The sequence below is a fragment of the Moschus berezovskii genome, chromosome 2, assembly GCF_049115385.1.
Source record: "Moschus berezovskii isolate FMDL1 chromosome 2, NW_MosBer_1.0, whole genome shotgun sequence".
Taxonomy (NCBI): Eukaryota; Metazoa; Chordata; class Mammalia; order Artiodactyla; family Moschidae; genus Moschus; species Moschus berezovskii.
The window spans coordinates 69,539,579-69,559,101 of NC_142461.1; the positions used below are offsets into that span (position 1 = coordinate 69,539,579).

The following is a 19,523-nucleotide window of genomic DNA, read 5'->3' on the forward strand; positions in this document are numbered from 1 at the left end:
AGGATCCGCCAGCAATGCAGGAGCCTCAGGAGATACAGGTTCAGTCCCTGAGTCAGGAAGATCCCCTGGAGGAGGGCATGTCAACCCACTCCAGTATTCTTCCCTGAAGAATCCAATAAACAGAGGAGCCTGGTGGTCTATATAGTCCATGGGGTCACAAAGAGTCAGCCACAAATGAAGTGAGCAGCACATATACATTTTAACCAGAAATTGGTATTAAATTTTTTAAAAGGCTTTTTATAGCAACTACAAAGAAAATCTATGCTACAGATGATTTAAATTGTATTGGAATTGCCTTTGAAAGCCTAACAGAATTCTTTTAATGGATTCATGTGAACATAGTGCTCATTTGTGGTGTAGCTCTTTGGTAACATTCTGTTTCTTCTATGTCATTAATCAGTTTACGTTCTGCAGTTCTCCTGGGGACAGTTCTAAGTTTATTTCTTCAGGAAATTTTTCATCTCATCTGAGTTTTCAAACGAATTTATATAGAGGTCTGCAACATACTCTCTTATGATTTATTAAAAGTCCTTAATTTCCTACTAGCCATTTCTAATTTTGCATTACTTTGCTTTCTCCCTATTTTTCTTTGACTGAATGAGTATGTGCTTTGTCTTCTGTGTGTGTTTGTGTATTTTCAAAGGGTAAAAATTATTTTTTCACTTATTAGTCCTACCTTTTTTTATTTATAAAGTACTTCACTTCCACTTCAAATTTTAGTTATTTCCATTTTTCTAATATATGTTACATTTTTCTGATAATTTTGTTTGACTTGAGGGTTCAATTCATTTCATTTTTTCATTTTTATTTATTTATTTAGAGTTCATGAAATTATTTTATTTTTCCCCAATACCTATAACTGTGCTATCAGATTGCTCTGTATCACCCCTTAAAAACAGCTTGAGAGGATTCCACGGCTTTGTGGTACCTTTCAGCCACTAAAGTTAAGTCTATTTAAAGCAGCAGTTTTCGGGGGACATTTTCATTTTTATAAGCTTGCTAACTTATGATTTTTATTCTGAGAACTTGTTTGGATATAAAGTGTGCCATTCTTTTTCTTATTATTAATTCATTTATTTGGGAATTGTGAATTGAATTTTCCAATAAATTGTTTAATTAGATTTACTTAAAATATTAGTTACTAGAAACTTGTTAAAATATATTATTGATTACTAGGCTTATTGTGTGTGTGTGTGTGTGTGTGTGTTTGGTCATTACTAACTCTTTGTGATCTCATAGACAGTAGACTTCAGGCTCTTCTGTCCATGGAATTTTTCAGGCAAGAATACTGGAAAAGGTTGCCATTTCCTACTCCAGGGGCTCTTCCTGACCCAGGGATCAAATCCACGTCTCTTGCATCTCCTGCATTGGCAGGCAGATTCTTTACTACTGTGCCACCTGGGAAGCCCACATGTAACTAGAATCCGTTCTATTTCTTTCTACTGGCTGTTTTATTTCTCTTCTTGCCATCCATTAGTATATTTTAAGGAAGATCTATTTACCCATGGGCATCTTTCAATTAATTTAATCCTGTTATTATTTTGTATTTCTCTTTCCATTTCATTTCTGAAATCAGCCACTTTTTGGTTTATAGTTTTTCTTTTCCTACTTTATGAGGTCTTTTCCAGGTTTTGAATTTCTTACTTGATAATTTTATATCCACAAATACTTATTTAATGATACATCATTCTTTCTGGAGTATTGTTTTATAGAATTTGTATGGCTCATCATTGCTTTATCCAGGAAAAGTATCTTTATGCATTGGAAAAAAATTATTGAATTTCTGTTTTCCTTATATAGTAATTTTGCAAACCTATTGCCAATCATATTTTGTCTTTTATGAGTATCTCAGATCTTCCAGAATAGATATGCTTAAGAATGGTGAGAAATGAGATGTTTCTCTTAAACTGTAAAAGAAGCAGTGTTTCAGAGGAGCACCATTACTAGTTGGGAACTAGTACACCAAGAAGTAACCTGATGCAACACCATTAGGAGTGGATAATATTTTTTTCAAATCGGTCAATCCTAAAAGAAATCAACCCGGAACATTCATTAGAAGGACTGATGCTGAATAGCTGAAGCTCCAACACTTTGGCCACCTGATGTGAAGAATCAACTCACTGGAAAAGACCTTGATGATGGGAAAGGTTAATAGCAAAATGAGAAGAGGGTGGCAGAGCGTGAGATGGTTGGATGGCATCACCAACTCAATGGATTTGAATTTGAGCAAATTCTGGGAAATAGTGCAGTTCAGGAAAGCCTGGTGTGCTGCCATCCATGGGGTTGCAGAGTTGGACAGAACTTAGTGACTGAACAACGACAATGATATACTTTTCTGTAGAGTTCTTAATTTCTATCACTAGTTTTCACCTTTCCTGTTGCCAACAATATTCTAAGAGATGCCTGTCTCTATCAAGTGTTTTTCTATTTCTTTTCCTGTTTCTTAGGTGGTAAATTTTAAAACCTGTCATCTTCAGTTTTGTGCATATTCAAGTAACTTCATTCCAATTCATTTTCTTCATCCTGATTTTTAAAAGAAATATTACTAACTTTTCCACTATAGAATATTTTAAGTTTTTGATGAATGCCTTTCTCAACTTAAAGACATTCCCTTTATTTTTAAATTTCTAAGACTTTTGAATATTTGGTACAATTCACCTTTAAAAGTTACCTGTGCCTGATTTGCTTGCATTTTAGGGGCTTGCCCACTTTTTAAATTAATTTTGTTATACATTCTAGAGAGAATTATTTTTTTTCAAAGAACCAACTGTTTATTTGGCAAAACCCTTTAATTTTGTCTTTACTTTCTATTTCATCAAATCCTACTGTTGCATTTCTCATGTCCTTCAACATATGAATATATATTATATAATTTATTATAATAAATAACACTACATATATACTTTAACCCACAATAAATGCTCAAAATTCTCCAAGCCAGGCTTCAGCAGTATGTAAACCGTGAACTCCCAGATGTTCAAGCAGGTTTTAGAAAAGGCAGAGGCACCAGAGATCAAATTGCCAACATCCGCTGGATCATGGAGAAAGCAAGAGAGTTCCAGAAAAACATCTATTTCTGCTTCATTGACTATGCCGAAGCCTTTGACTGTGTGGATCACAATAAACTGTGGAACATTCTGAAAGAGATGGGAATCCCAGACCACCTGACCTGCCTCTTGAGAAACCTGTATGCAGGTCAGGAAGCAACAGTTAGAACTGGACATGGAACAACAGACTGGTTCCAAGTAGGAAAAGGTGTACGTCAAGGTTGTATATTGTCACCTTGCTTATTTAACTTATATGCAGAGTACATCATGAGGAACGCTGGGCTGGAAGAAGCACAAGCTGGAATCAAGATTGCTGGGAGAAATATCAATAACCTCAGATATGCAGATGACACTACCCTTATGGCAGAAAGTGAAGAGGAACTCAAAAGCCTCTTGATGAAAGTGAAAGAGGAGAGTGAAAGGGTTGGCTTGAAGCTCAACATTCAGAAAACAAAGATCATGGCATCTGGTCCCATCACTTCATGGGAAATAGATGGAAAAACAGTGGAAACAGTGTCAGACTTTATTTTTTTGGGCTCCAAAATCACTGCAGATGCTGATTGCAGCCATGAAATTAAAAGACGCTTGCTCCTTGGAAGGAAAGTTATGACCAACCTTGATAGTATATTAAAAAGCAGAGACATTACTTTGCCAACAAAGGTCCGTCTAGTCAAGGCAATGGTTTTGCCCGTGGTCATGTATGGATGTGAGAGTTGGACTGTGAAGAAAGCTGATCGCCGAAGAATCGATGCTTTTGAACTGTGGTGTTGGAGAAGACTCTTGAGAGTCCCTTATACTGCAAGGAGATCCAACCAGTCCATTCTAAAGGAGATCAATCCTGGATGTTCATTGGAGGGACTGATGCTAAAGCTGAAACTGCAATACTGTGGCCACCTCATGCGACGAGTTGACTCACTGGAAAAGACTCTGATGCTGGGAAAGGTTGGGGGCGGGAGAAGAAGGGGACAACGGAGAATGAGATGGCTGGATGGCATCACCGACTCTGTGGACATGAGTTTGAGTGTACTCCGGGAGTTGGTGATGGACAGGGAGGCCTGGCGTGCTGTGATTCATGGGGTCGCAGAGAGTCGGACACGACTGAGCGACTGAACTGAACTGAACTGAACTGAAATTTAGAAAGTATACTTTATTTTCAATATTTTTAAATATAAAGTTACAATTGTTGCTACTTCTAATTCAATTGTGTTACTTTCAGGGAATGTAATCTATTAGCTGAATAACATGTTTGGTATAAATATATAAAGAATCTAAGATTTTGAGGTGGGAAAATTTTATTAAATATATACTTTTCTAGCCTACTTGAGGCAGAAATTAAATGGTCACTTCATTATGTATAGGTGCTATTAGAATCTTCTTTCAAAAAAATAAAATATACTTGTGACCTTTTGGTACACATTGGTATTTCAAATATCTCCCTAAATCAACTATTCCATATTCTTAAAAGGAGTTCTATAGACTTCTAGCTGGTCAAAGTCAACAACATGCATGTAATTTATTTTAACTTTTTCATATGCTGTCTGATAAATTATAGCACTTTACAAGCATTTGTTGAAAAACACTATAAATGTAAAGATAAAACCAAATTTATGAGATTTGAGACAGCCTAAAATTTGCTGTGGAGTTCTAAAGTCACATATTTAACTGTCAAATTTCCACAGGACAACCACCCAGTGAATGGCCTTACTTACTCATTTTGATCCTGTTTTGAGTGGGCCAAGGACAGAAAGAATACTAATAGCTCAAGGTTTTAATGCATCTTTGGTGCTCAATTTCTCGATGAACAAAATCTCAAAACATTAAAAGTAAAGAGATTTGGATCAATATTTGTTTGGAAATAGGATTTTTTCACATATTTCTAGATTGATTATACTTTGTTTTCAGAGAATTTTGGTGTGTGTTTATGTGTCTTTTAAGGAAATAAGAGTGACCACATTAAAAGTGATCATGAGTAAAAATTCAATGATACGAAAATTGTTTGAACACAATGTACAGAAAATAAAAATTACACATTCATTGATACATCTAGGATTAAACTATACTTCTAAGTGTAGAAGAAAAATCTCTCTTGTTGGTAGCCATAATAATAACCTCACAAACCTTTGTACTTTATTCAAACACCTATAATTTCTTTGCTTATTTTATGTCTACCAAGGCACTGTGGGCTTGGGGAATAAGTGGCACTTCACTCACATGTAATATCATAGATTATCTTGTACAGTTATAGCTATAAGACTCATAAGCTATTTTTCCAATAATAGTATCTAGTTATATCATAACAGAGACTGTGGAGCAGCTGTGAAGAGATAACCAACATCCAAGGTAAGAGAAACCCAAGTAAGAGAGTAGGTATTGTGAGAGGGAATCAGAGGGCAGACACACTGAAACTGTAATCACAAAAAACTAGCCAATCTGATCACAAGGACCACAGTCTTGTCTAACTCAATGAAACTAAGCCATGCCAAGTGGGGCCACCCATGGTCATGGTGGAAAGGTCTGACAGAATGTGGTCTACTGGAGAAGGGAATGGCAAACCACTTCAGTATCCTTGCCTTGAGAACTCCATGAACAGTATGAAAAGGCAAAATGATAGGATACTGAAAGAGGAACTCCCCAGGTCGGTAGGTGCCCAATATGCTACTGGAGACCAGGGGAGAAATAACTCCAGAAAGAATGAAGGGATGGAGCCAAAGCAAGAATAATACCTAGTTCTGGATGTGACTGGTGATAGAGGCAAGGTCCTATGCTGTAAAGAGCAAAATTGGATAGAAACCTGGAATGTTAGGTCCATGAATCAAGGCAAATTGTAGGTGGTCAAACAGGAGATGGCAAGAGTGAACAGCGAGATTCTAGGAATCAGTGAACTAAAATGCACTGGAATGGGTGAATTTAACACAGATGACCATTATATCCACTACTGTGGGCAGGAATCCCTTAAAAGAAATGGAGTAGCCATCATGGTCAAAAAAAGAGTCCAAAATGCAGTACTTGGATGCAATCTCAAAAACGACAGAAGGAACTCTGTTCGCTTCCAAGGCAAACGATTCAGTGTCACGGTGATCCAAGCCTATGCCCCAACCAATAACACTGAAGAAGCTGAAGTAGAACGGTTCTATGAAGACCTACAAGACTTTTAGAACTAACACCCCAAAAAGATGTACTTTTCATTATAGGAGACTGCCATGCAAAAAGAGGAAGTCAAGAAACACCTGGAGTAACAGGCAAATTTGGCCTTGGAATATGGAATGAAGCAGGGCAAAGGCTAATAGAGTTTTGCCAAGAGATCGCACTGGTCATAGCAAACACCCTCTTCCAGCAACACAAGAGAAGACTCTACACATGGACATCACCAGATGGTCAAAAGCGAAATCAAATTGATTATATTCTTTGCAGCCAAAGATGGAGAAGCTGTATACAGTTAGCAAAAACAAGACCAGGAGCTGACTGTGGCTCAGATCATGAACTCCTTACTGCCAAATTCAGACTTAAATTGAAGAAAGTAGGGAAAACCAAACCAAATCCTTTATGATTATACAGTGGAAGTGAGAAATAGATTTAAGGGAATAGATCTGATAGACAAATACCTGATGAACTATGGACAGAGGTTTGTGACATTGTACAGGAGACATGGATCAAGATCATTCCCATGGAAAACAAATGCAAGAAAGCAAAATGGCTGTCTGAGAGGCATTACAAATAGCTGTGAAAAGAAGAGAAGAGAAAAGCAAAGGAGAAAAGGAAAGATATAAGTATCTGAATGCAGAGTTCCAAAGAATAGCAAGGAGAGATAAGAAAGCCTTCCTCCGTGATCAATGCAAAGAAATAGAGGAAAACAAAAGAAGGCAAAGACTGAAGATCTCTGCAAGAAAATTAGAGATACCAAAGAAACATTTCGTGCAAAGATGGGCTCAATAAAGGACAGAAATGGTAGGGGCCTAACAGAAGCAGGAGATATTAAGAAGAGATGGCAAGAATACACAGAAGAACTGTACAAAAGAGATCTTCACAACCAAGATAATCACGATGGTGTGATCACTCACCTAGAAACCCTGGAATGTGAAGTCAAGTGGGCCTTAGAAAGCATTACTATGAACAAAGCTAGTGGAGGTGATGGAATTCCAGTTGAGTTATTTCAAATTATAAAAGATCATGCTGTGAAAGGGCTGCATTCAATATGCCAGCAAATTCGGAAAACTCAACAGTCACCACAGGACTGGAAAAGGTCAGTTTTCATTCCAATCCCAAAGAAAGGGAGTTCCAAAGAATGCTCAAACTACCACACACTTGCATTCATCTCACACACTAATAAAGTAAAGCTCAAAATTCTCAAAGGCAGGCTTCAGCAATACATGAATGGCAAATTTCCAGATGTTCAAGCTGGTTTTAGAAAAGGCAGAGGAACCAGAGATCAAATTGTCAACATCCACAGGATCATGAAAAAGCAAGAGTTCCAGAAAAACATCTATTTCTGCTTTACTGACTATGCCAAAGCCTTTGACTGTGTGGATCACAATAAACTGTGGAAAATTCTGAAAGAGATGGGAAAACCAGACACCTGACCTGCCTCTTGAGAAACCTGTATGCAGGTCAGGAAGCAACAGTTAGAAATGGACATGGAACAACAGATTGGTTCCAAATAGGAAAAGGAGTACGTCAAGGCTATATAATGTCACCCTGCTAATTTAACTTATATGCAGAGTACATCATGAGAAACACTGGGCTGAAGGAAGAACAAGCTGGAATCAAGATTGCCGGGAGAAATATCAATAACCTGAGATATGCAGATGACACCACCCTTATGGCAGAAAGTGAAGAGTAACTAAAAAGCCTCGTGATGAAAGTGTAAGAGGAGAGTGAAAAAGGTGGCTTAAAGCTCAACATTCAGAAAACTAAGATCATGGTGTCTGATCCCATCACTTCATGGCAAATAGATGGGAAAACAGTGGAAACAGTGTCAGAATTTATTTTGGGGGACCCCAAAATTACTGCAGATGTTGATTGCAGCCATGAAATTAAAAGACGCTTACTCCTTGGAAGGAAAGATATGACCAACCTAGATAGCTTATTAAAAAGCAGAGATATTACTTTGACAACAAAAGTCCGTCTAGTCAAGGCTATGGTTTATCCAGTAGTCATGTATGGATGTGAGAGTTGGACACTGAAGAAAGCTGACTGCAGAAGAATTGAAGCTTTTGAACTGTGATGCTGGAGAAGACTCTTGAGAGTCCTTTGGACTGCAAGGAGATCCGACCAGTCCATCCTAAAGGAAGTCAGTCCTGGGTGTTCATTGGAAGGACTGATGCTGAGGATGAAACTCCAATACTTTGGTCACCTCACACAAAGAGTTGACTCATTGGAAAAGACCCTGATGCTGTGAGGGATTAGGGGTGGGAGGAGAAGGGGACGACAGAGAATGAGATGGCTGGATGGCATCACCGACTCGATGGACATGAGTTTGAGTGAACTCCGGGAGTTGGTGATGGACAGGGAGGCCTGGCGTGCTGTGATTCATGGGGTCGCAAAGAGTCGGACACGACTGAGCGACTGAACTGAACTGATTTCATAACTGTGACCATATTAAGTTTGATCTGCACTCTGGGTGAGTAATCCCAGTACCAATCACAATATGGTAGATGCCCATACATTAAATTTAATGTAAATAACAAGGGACTTGGCTAGTCTTTATGAGGAGGTGTCTTTACCTTAATTTTCCAACTACCTTCAGTGGAAATATAATCACAGGAAAGGTAATTTAACAAAACAGGAAAGAATAATTATTTTACTTCACAGAAATAATTCTTTCTTTCTGGGAAACCACAATCTCAATTATATTATCTTAGTAGAATAGAAACACTGATTATGAATATGAAACCATGGTGGAATTTTGACAAGGGCAACATGGCAATATACTTCAAGTTGAACTCATTTTTCACTTTTAATTTTCAAAGAGCACCAATAAAGCTTGTAACTTCATTTATTTGTAAAAGAACTGAAAATCTAAGAAATAAAATGTTTTTATTTGGGACATCAGAAACCAGGCACCTTTCCTTGAATTGGCAGAGAGTTATCTTACTCAGACAGTTCAATACTGATATTTATATTTGCAAGCGGAAAACATATTATCAGGAAAAGTTTAATGACACATGCTTCTCACCTGATTATACACTGTTCATTCATTTCTTATAATATATTCCGTTTAATTTTTACAGCTTTTAAGTATGGGAAATACTGCAGTGCTTAAAAATAGCATGCTTTATTTTATTGTCTATTCAACATGTGAGGTGAGAGAATTGTTTTCAGACAATGTCCTAATCAGATCCATCAGTGAAATGTAATGAAAAAATTGTATTGGGTTGATTAGGTGATAGAATTGAGGATTGAGGGCATGTTATTTTCTACAGTATTTGTAATGAATAATGGTATTTAAAATTATTCAAAGTGAAATTGTCAGCTCTCATGAGCAAAACTCTGTACTGCTGAATAGAGACTGTGAATGAATTCACCAACATATAAAATTTTTTGTTTAACACAGCTTTGGAAGATAACTGGGCAATTGCTTATGCTTATAAATTTGAACCACTTAACATGAGTGGAACTCTGCTTATCCCATATTAGAGAGGAAAAAGGTAGCCATGTCCTTTACAAAAACCGTTTCTTAACTGCAACTTACATTGTAAGATAGAGGATAATATACTTCCAAATATGGGACCTCAGAAATTAGAGTCTACATAAGGAATGCCATAGGGAGAAGGGGAAAGGAAACTATGTAAAGTGGTCTATTGTAAAGAAATGTTTGCATCATTGCTTGAATCAGGAACAATACAAACTGTTTCCAATACTGCAAATTGCACACTTTACTCAGAAGGAAATTTATTTTAGCTTATATAGATTTTTTAAAGACTCAGTTTTTATTTTTATTATTATCTTTAACAGAATATATAAAAGCAGAGAAACCTCATTCATAAATTGTGTTTTCTCATATTTATATAGAAAGTATCTGGAAATACATAGGGCTTAATGATATTTTACTTTTTATATAGGACTTCCAGTTCTGTTAACTAAAATTAAAGAAATAATTTATAATAAATTTAATTTTATACATAGTGAAATCTATAGCTACAGCAAATTGTCACTAATTTAAACATTGAACAATCATGTTTAAGTAGGTGTGTGAGTGCTGTCACTTCAATCATGTCTGACTCTTTCCAACTCTATGGACTGTATACTGCCAGACTCCTCTGTCCACGGCATTCTCCAGGCAGGAATACTGGAGTGGGTTGCCATGCCCGTCTCCAGAGGAACTTCCCTACCCAGGGATTGAACACAGGTCTCCTGTGTTGCAGGCAGATCTGTTACCACTAGTGGGAAGGTACACCAAGTCAACTAAATATGAATATTCAAAAGAATTGCACTCAAAATTGTTTACCACTATGGGAAGATTTTGCTTCTAAATTAAAATATAGGGATAAAATACTATAGTTTACAAAAAATTATAATCATATTTAAAAGAATACTGGAGGAAAATAAGTCATAATTTTTTTCTACTTTATATTTTGGAATTATTTTAACAAGCGTTAGTTTTGTAAATGAGGGGGGAAAAACACTAAAATATTTGTAAGGAAAATCATCCATTTCTGCAATGAATATATACTGAAACACTAATTTGTAGCCTGGTTTCTAACCAATGTATTTTTGTTTACCAACTAATTGTGTAAGAGAAAAAATGTTTGCAAAAATTTACTACTTTCATTTGGTAAGACAGTTCAAACAGATAAATAGATTTTCAGTCAATGGGGAAGCTCTCAAATGTAGCTTAGCATCTAGTACTACAAAAGTAGTCTTCCTGACTATTGGCTGCCAAGCTCTCTGTCCCTGTCAATTCTCTCTCTCTGGGCACATCAGTTTAGGTGGCATACTCAGGCATATAAAAGGAAGGAAGAAGGTAAAAAGTCATCTCTGGTGACATGCATTACTGTTTAGACAGTAAATTATTAAACTATTTTTGGAGGGCCAATTTTACATTCTATATCAAAGCCTAAGCAAAGACATCTATGTACACATACACTTTGCCTAGGTATCTTTTGATATCTAGAAATATATATTTATAGGAATAATGTTTAACTTTGAATACTTTTTAGTATCAAAAATAGAAATAAATTTGATGATTAAAAATAATTCATTTAAATGTAGTATGATATGTTTACTGGACATAATGTTGAGTAGTTATTAAAATCACATTTTAAAATAATATTAAATATTAGGAATGCAATTAAATGATGTGAGAAAATGCTCATAAATTACTCTTTAAATGTTCAGTTCAGTTCAGTCCAGTCGCTCAGTCGTGTCCGACTCTCCGCGACCCCATGCAGTAAATATATAGTTTTGCATGTTTTTAGGGAAAAATGACACATTTTTCATGTAAAAAGGAATTCAAATTATATACAACAACTGATTTGCAATGTGCCAGTGTGGGGTGATGAGACCATATTTGATTTTATATATACCTTTATTTAGTTTATTCAGTTATTATTTTATAAATTTTTATAGTGTTTATATATGTAGATGTCAATATGGTAATCATAAGCAATTCATTAAAGAGCTTTTTTGTTAGCTATTTTAAAATTGAGGCAAAGAGATTCAAAATATTTACTAAAATTCTCTGCATGTATATATGTGTTAACTTAAGAATAAATTGTATTTACCTAGGCAATGACCTTTGATTCATTAACAAAGTAAGTTAACTTTAGCCACATTGCCAAAATATACCCAAATAACCGTGGAGCCATGTTTATTTCTCAGTGAGGCAAACCACAAGTTCTCTGAACTGCAACCAGAATATATCAAAATGTTTTCTAGTTCAATGAAATTTTGTTGTAATCTCCATATGGAAGAGGAACAAAATAAACACATCTGCTCTATGAAGTTGTTCTTCTGAATATTTCAGAAATAATGAATTAGACTGCATTTCAGACTAGTTTGATTGGGAGACAGAAGGTATTTCTTCCCACAGCTTGTAAAGAAAAGTTTGTTAGTTATATAAATACCTCCGTTTTTATATGCCAACATACTCATCCCTGACCCCCGCTCTGCCAATCCCACACTTTCAAAAAGGGTTGGATGACATCACTGACTCAATGGACATGAGTTTGAGAAAACTCTGGGAGATAGTGAAAGTCAGGGAAGCCTGGTGTGCCGCAATTCATGGGGTCACAAAGAGTCAGACATGACTGAGCAACTGAACAACAACATAGTAAGTATGAAATTGATTGTTGGCTAGTATGTTTATAACATTCTTAAGAAAGATTCCAATTTATCCACAATGCTTTATCTTGATAAATCGTCATTTACCTGTGACTAGACTGCTTATTTGATTTTGAAGGAAATTTTAATTCTCATGAATATTTTATTGGTAATTAGTTTCAAATTGACTCATGATCTTCAGTTCAGTTCAGTCGCTCAGTCGTGTCCGACTCTTTGCGATCCCGTGAATCAGCACGCCAGGCCTCCCTGTCCATCACCAACTCCCAGAGTTCACTCAAACTCACCTCCATCGAGTCGGTGATGTCATCCAGTCATCTCATTCTCTGTCATCCCCTTCTCCTCCCACCTCCAATCCCTCCCAGCATCAGAGTCTTTTCCAGTGAGTCAACTCTTCGCATCAGGTAGCCAAAGTATTGGAGTTTCAGCTTCAGCATCAGCCCTTCCAATGAACACTCAGGACTGATCTCCTTTAGAATGGACTGGTTGGATCTCCTTGCAGTCCAAGGGACTCTCAAGAGTCTTCAACACCACAGTTCAAAAGCATCAATTCTTCACCAGTCAGCCCTCTTCACAGTCCAACTCTCACAATCTTACCATATTTTAATTGTTTATTGTGAATTCCCTGATTCTTTTTATGTTAGTAAAACTATATAAACTGGTTAGCAGTCACTTGAAATGTAGAAGAAAATAACACTATCCTCTTTTTATCAAAAAGTCCATAAAAATGTAACACAGACTTTGTGATTTTGACAACACTTAAGAAATCTATTTTATCGTGGTTTTTAGAATCTGCATTTGATTTCCTTCTGTGGGTATTCCATAACTTATTAACTATTCAGTTTTTGATGGACATTCAGGTTGCTTCAGGTATTTAAAATTTTATAACACTTTGAAAACATTACTTGTACCAAATAGGTGATATATATTTTTTGAATGAGAAATTGTCTCTCGAGTTTCCTCAGGTCTTTGAAAGTAGGAGTTTGGTTCTTTCTATTTATTAAATTCTATATCCCAAGGCCTTCAACTCATAGCACACATGTGTATCTCACTAAATTTTATTGAGTGCTGAAAATGTTTTGTGGGTGGCTTGAATTAGGGCTATGGATGGGGACGCTCTGCCTAAAACACCCCTGAGTTGGATATATGACTGGATGCCACAGACATTAACCATAGATGCAGAATGCCATGTGGATGGCAATGAAGACAAACCACATGAGGAACACAGCACTTACCTGGACAAGGAACATAGCTATGTGGTGAAACTCCCCACGGCCCCCTTGCTTCACAGGAACTGTCATGAAGAATTTGCTACCATCTCTAGAAAACACGGGCTCCTCATTCTAAAAAACAGAAGCACATATAACAATCTCAAAAGGGCATCTGAAAATTGTGCTGCCAACTACTACCAATATATGCATGGGTTAGACAAATAATTGATTTAAGTTTATTTTGGCAAAAGGTTGAATTATTATTTAATATACAAAAGTATAATATTTTTAAAGTGAACGCAGTGATGCTTTAGGCACATGGGGATATGTGTGTTTTTGAAAGGTGAGATGGAAGGAAAAGTATTTTGCATATTGAATAGAAATGATTCACTATTAGACTAAAGACAGTTTTGAAACTGGTTCAGAAAACAACTTTCATATCTTCACATATGATTGTGCTTAGAGATGTATCCTTCAAAAATAAAGAAAATATGAACAGCTCTAACAGTTTGTCAAAATCTTTTTTTAATTTGGAAAATTGTATAACATACAATATTTAATACATCTTCCTGAAATCTTTTACTCAGCAAGTGAAGTTATCGAAGATACATTTCTAATGATGTATATATAAGTTTACTGTAAATACAAAAATGAAAATACTGTAAAATTGGAACCAATCACTTGAAAATTATTTAATTCAAATTTCCCATCTTCACTGCTCACTTTTTCACAAACACACAAACATAGATGCCCATTTGATGATTTTTTAATTAAACTCCAGTGGCATGTTAAATCAATACAATTATTTTTGAAAGTTAAATGATGGAGGCTATACTTATAGATTGCTTTCTCTTGCTTAAGGGGAAACATTAAGAAATTGGATTTACATAACAAAAAATTGAGTTCTTTCCTTTGGATTAGTGAGAGTGACTATGTTGTTGTTCAGTCCCTAAGTCCTGTCCAAGTCTTTGTGACCCCATGGACTGCAGTGTGCCAGGCTCCTCTGTCCTCCACAATTCCCTGCAGTTTGCTCAAATTAATGCCCATTCAGTTGGTGATGCTATCCAACCATCTCATCTTCTGCTGTCTCCTTCCTTTACCTTCATTCTTTCCCAGCATCAGGGTCTTTTCCAATGAGCTAACTCTTCATGTCATGTGACCAAAGTATTGGAGCTTCAGCGTCAGCATCAGTCCGTCCCCTGAATGAAGCAGGGTTGATTTCCTTTAGGCGTGGTTGGATTTCTGTGCTATCAAAGGGACTTTCAAGAGTCTTCTCCAGCACCATAATTCAAAAGCAATAATTTCTCGGCACTCCACCTTCTTTATTTCACATCTCTACATGACTACTGGAAATAAAACATAGCTTTGACTATACAGACCTTTGTGAGCAAAGCAACGTTTCTGCTTTTTAATACACTGTCTAGGTTTGTTATAGCTTTCCTTCCAAGGAGCTAGAGTCTTCTAATTTTATGGCTGTAGTCACTGTCTGCAGTGATTTTGGAGTCAAAGAAAATAAAATCTGACATTGCTTCCACTTTTTCGCCTTCTATTTGCCATGAAGTGATGGCACCAGATGCCATGATCTTAGTTTTTCTAATGTTGAGTTTCAAGACAGCTTTCTTACTCTCTTCTTTCACCCTTATCTAAAGAGACTCTTTAGTTCCTCTTCACTTTCCATTATTAGAATGGTATTGTCAACATATCTGAGGTTATTGATATCTCTCCTGGCAATTTTGATTCCAGCGTGTGAGTCATCCAGCCTGTAATTTCATGATGTACTCTGCATATAAGATAAATAAGCAAGGTGATAATTATTTAGCTTTGTTCTATTCCTTTCCCAATTTGGAACCAGTCAGTTGTTCCATGTCCATTTCTGAATGTTGCTTCTTGACCCACATACAGGTTTCTCAGGAGATAGGAAAGGTAAGGTGATATAGTATTTTCATCCCTTTAAGAATTTTCCATAGTTCCTTGTGATCCACCCAGTCAAAGGCTTTAGCATAGTTCAAGAAGCAGAGGTAGATATTTTTCGGAGTTCCATTGCTTTTTCCATGATCCAATGGATGCTGGCAATTTGATCTCTTGTCCCTCTGCTTCTTTAAAACACAGTTTGTACATCTGGAATTTCAGAGGTCACATACTGTTGAAATTGAACTTGAAGGATTTTGAGCATAAATTTGCTAGTGTGTGAAATGAGTGAAATTCTACTGTAGTTTGAACATTCTTTGGCATTGCTCTTCTTTGGGATTGGAATAAAAACTGACCATTTCCAGTCCTGCATTCACTGCTGAGTTTTCCAAATTGCTGACAAAATGAGTGCAGCAGTTTAACAGCACCATCTTTTTAGGATTCGAAATAGCTTAGCTAGAATTCATCCATCTCCCTTAGCTTAATTAGTAGTAATGCTTTCTAAGGCCCACTTGACTTCACACTCCAGGATGTCTGGCTCTAGGTGAGTGATCACATCATAGTGATTATCCATGGTTAACATTAAGACCTTTTTTGTATAGTTCGCTCTTGCCACCTCTTCTTAATTTCTACTGCTTCTTTTAGGTTGTTACTGTCTGTGCTTTATCATGTCCATCTTTGCAAGCAATATTCTCTTGATATCTCCAATTTTCTTGAAGAGATCTCTATTCTTTCCCATTTTGTTGTTTCCTCTATTCTTTTCATTGTTCATTTAAGAAGACATTTTTATCTCTCCTTGCTCTTCTCTGGAACTCTGCATTCAGTATACCTTGCAATTTCTCCGTTGACTTTTGCGTCTCTTCTTTCTTCAACAGTTTTTAAGCCTCCTCAGACAACCCCTTTGCCTTCTTGAATTTCTTCTTGTTTGGGATGGTTTTGGTCACTGCCTCCTATACATTGTTTTGAACCTCAGTCTATACCTCTTCAGGCACTCTGTCTACCAGATCTAATCCTTTAATCTGTTCATCACTGCCACAAGGAATTTGATTTAGATCATACCTTAATGGCCTAGTGGTTTTCCCTACTCTCTTAAATTTAAGCCTGAATTTTGTAGTAAGGTGCTCATGATCTGAGCCACAGACAGCTCCAGGTTTTGTTTTTGCTGACTATACAGAGCTTTCCCATCTTTGGCTGCAAAGAACATAATCAATCTGATTTTTATATTGACCATCTGGTGATGTCCATTTGTCAAGCTATATCTTTGGTTTTTGGAAAAGGGTTTTTACTGTGACCAGACTGTTCTCTTGACAAACTCTGTTAGACTTTGCACTGCCTATTTTGTACTCCAAGGCCAAACTTGCCTGTTATCCTGGATATTTCTTGACTTTCTACTTTTGCATTCCAATATCCCCTATGATGAAAAAGGATTTCTTCTTTTTAATGTTAGTTCTAGAAGATGTTGTAGGTCTTCATAGGACTGGTCAACTTCAGCTTGTTTTCCATCAGTGTTTGGGGAACAGACTTGGATTACTATGATGTTAAATGGTTTACCTTGGAAAGGAACCAAGATCATTCTGTCATTTTTGAGATTGCACCCAAGTACTGCATTTCAGTCTCTCTGGTTGACTATGAGGGTTACTCCAATTCTTCTAAGGGATTCTTGCCCACAGTAGTAGGTATAATGGTCATCTGAATTAAATTCACCCATTCCTGTCCAGTTTAGTTCACTGCTTCCTAAGATGCTGATGTTCAATCTTGCCCTCTCCTGCTTAATCATGTCCAATTTACCTTGATTCATGAACCTAACATTGTAGGTTCCTATGCGACTGAACTGAACTGAACTGAATGCAATATTGTTCTTAACAGTATCCAACTTGACTTTCACCACCAGACACATCTACAACTGAGTGTCATTTCTGCTTTGGCCCAGCCACTTCACTCTTTTTGGAACTAATAATGATTGCCCTCTGCTCTTCCCTAGTAGCATACTGGACACCTTCCAACCTGGGGGGCTCATGTTCTGGTGTCATATCTTTCTGCATTTCATACCGTTCATGGAGTTCTTGCGGCAAGAATATGGAAGTGATTTGTCATTTCTTCCTCCAGTGGACCATGTTTTGTCAGAACGCTTCATTATGACCCATCTGTCTTGGATGACCCTGCATGGCATGGCTCATAACTTCATTGAGTTACACAGGCCCCTTCACCAAGACAAGGCTGTGATGCATGAAGGGGAAAAGTGACTATACATATGGTATAAAGTAAGGCTTTGATATGGTTTCCTTAACAGGTCTTCAGACTGGCTCAAGCACTTTTAAATGACCTGATCCTCCACTCTCTCTCATCTCTTCTTCCTTCCTTCTGCATCCTGCATTTTTCTGCTCCAGAGTCTGCACATTTTAACTTTTTTCCCTCACTTTGTCTGGCTCTTTCTCAGCCCTTACTCTCTCTTTCACTCTCTTTTTTTGGTGGAACTTATTTTTGTTATTGGAATAATGTTGATATACACTGTTGTGTTACATATATATAGCAAACTGAATCAGTAATTCATATATCCACTTTTTTAGATTTTTTTCCCATATAGGCCATTACAGAGCACTGAGTAGATTTCCCTGTGCTATACAATAAGTTCTTCTTATTTATCTATTTTGTTTATACTCAAGTGTGCTCAGTCACTCAGTTGTGCCCAGCTCTTTGCAACCCCTTGGCTGTAGCCCACCAGGCTTCTCTGTCCATGGGATTCTCCAGGCAAGAATACTGGAGTGGGTTGCCAGTTCTTTCTCCAAGGGATCTTCCTAACCCTGTATCAAACCCATGTCTCCTGGGCCTTGTGCATTGCAGGTGTATTCTTTACCACTGAGTCACCTGGGATAGTAGTGTGCATATGTCAATCCCAATCTCCCAATTTATCCCTCCCTTCCCTTCCCCCTCAGTAACCAAAGCTGGTTTTCTACATCCATGACTATCTCTGTTTTATAAATAAGTTCATTTGTACTATTTTTTAAAAAGTTCCACATTTAAGCAATAGCATGTTATTTGTCTTTCTCTGACTTACTTCACTTAGTATGACAGTTTTTAGGTCCATCCATGCTGCTGCAAAAAGATCTTCATTGATCTTATCCTTTTCTTATCTCTGCTTTAAATCTGCCTTATCAGGCAGGTGTTTTCTGGTAATCCCATGTAAATTGTGATTGGGGAAACTAGATCATCCAACTGTATTTGAACACCCCATCACCCTTTTAGCCACTTTCTATATTTTCCATACCACTTAATACCATCCAACATATATTTTATGTATGTATACATTTGTTTGTATATGAATGGATGTGTATATGTGTGCATATAGGTAGGTAAGTACATAGGAAGTAGAAGGCGTTCCTCTAGAATGTAAGCTCCATGAGGCAAAAACCTTGTATTCTCACTGCTCTGCATTTGGCACCCAGGACAGTGACTATTGCATAAGTTGTATTTAATAATCATTTATTGAATGAATGAGTAAATTAATAGCTATTTAATAATCTCAAAAGTCTGATTCTAGCTTCATTCAGTTCATTTCAGTTCAGTTCAGTCGCTCAGTCATGTCTGACTCTTTGCGACCCCATGAATCACAGCCCGCCAGGCCTCCCTGTCCATCATTCAGTTCAGTTCAGTTCAGTTCAGTCGCTCAGTCGTGTCCGACTCTCCGCGACCCCATGAATCACAGCACGCCAGGCCTCCCTGTCTATCACCAACTCCCGGAGTACACTCAAACTCATGTCCACAGAGTCGGTGATGCCATCCAGCCATCTCATTCTCCGTCGTCCCCTTCTTCTCCCGCCCCCAACCTTTCCCAGCATCAGAGTCTTTTCCAGTGAGTCAACTCGTCGCATGAGGTGGCCAAAGTATTGCAGTTTCAGCTTTAGCATCAGTCCCTCCAATGAACACCCAGGATTGATCTCCTTTAGAATGGACTGGTTGGATCTCCTTGCAGTATAAGGGACTCTCAAGAGTCTTCTCCAATACCACAGTTCAAAAGCATCGATTCTTCGGCGATCAGCTTTCTTCACAGTCCAACTCTCACATACATACATGACCACGGGAA

At 37.2% G+C, this 19,523-nt stretch overlaps 1 protein-coding gene across 1 annotated transcript in view; it reads right to left on the bottom strand.

Annotated features, from left to right (window-relative positions):
• The window catches only part of DPP10 (dipeptidyl peptidase like 10), an 822,212-nt gene that overhangs the window by 74,867 nt on the left and 727,822 nt on the right, over positions 1–19,523 (bottom strand). Inside the window, exon 13 of the mRNA XM_055397567.2 lies at positions 13,559–13,666. Coding sequence (XP_055253542.1) covers positions 13,559–13,666 — 108 coding nt within the window. The remainder of the gene's footprint in view (positions 1–13,558; positions 13,667–19,523) is intronic.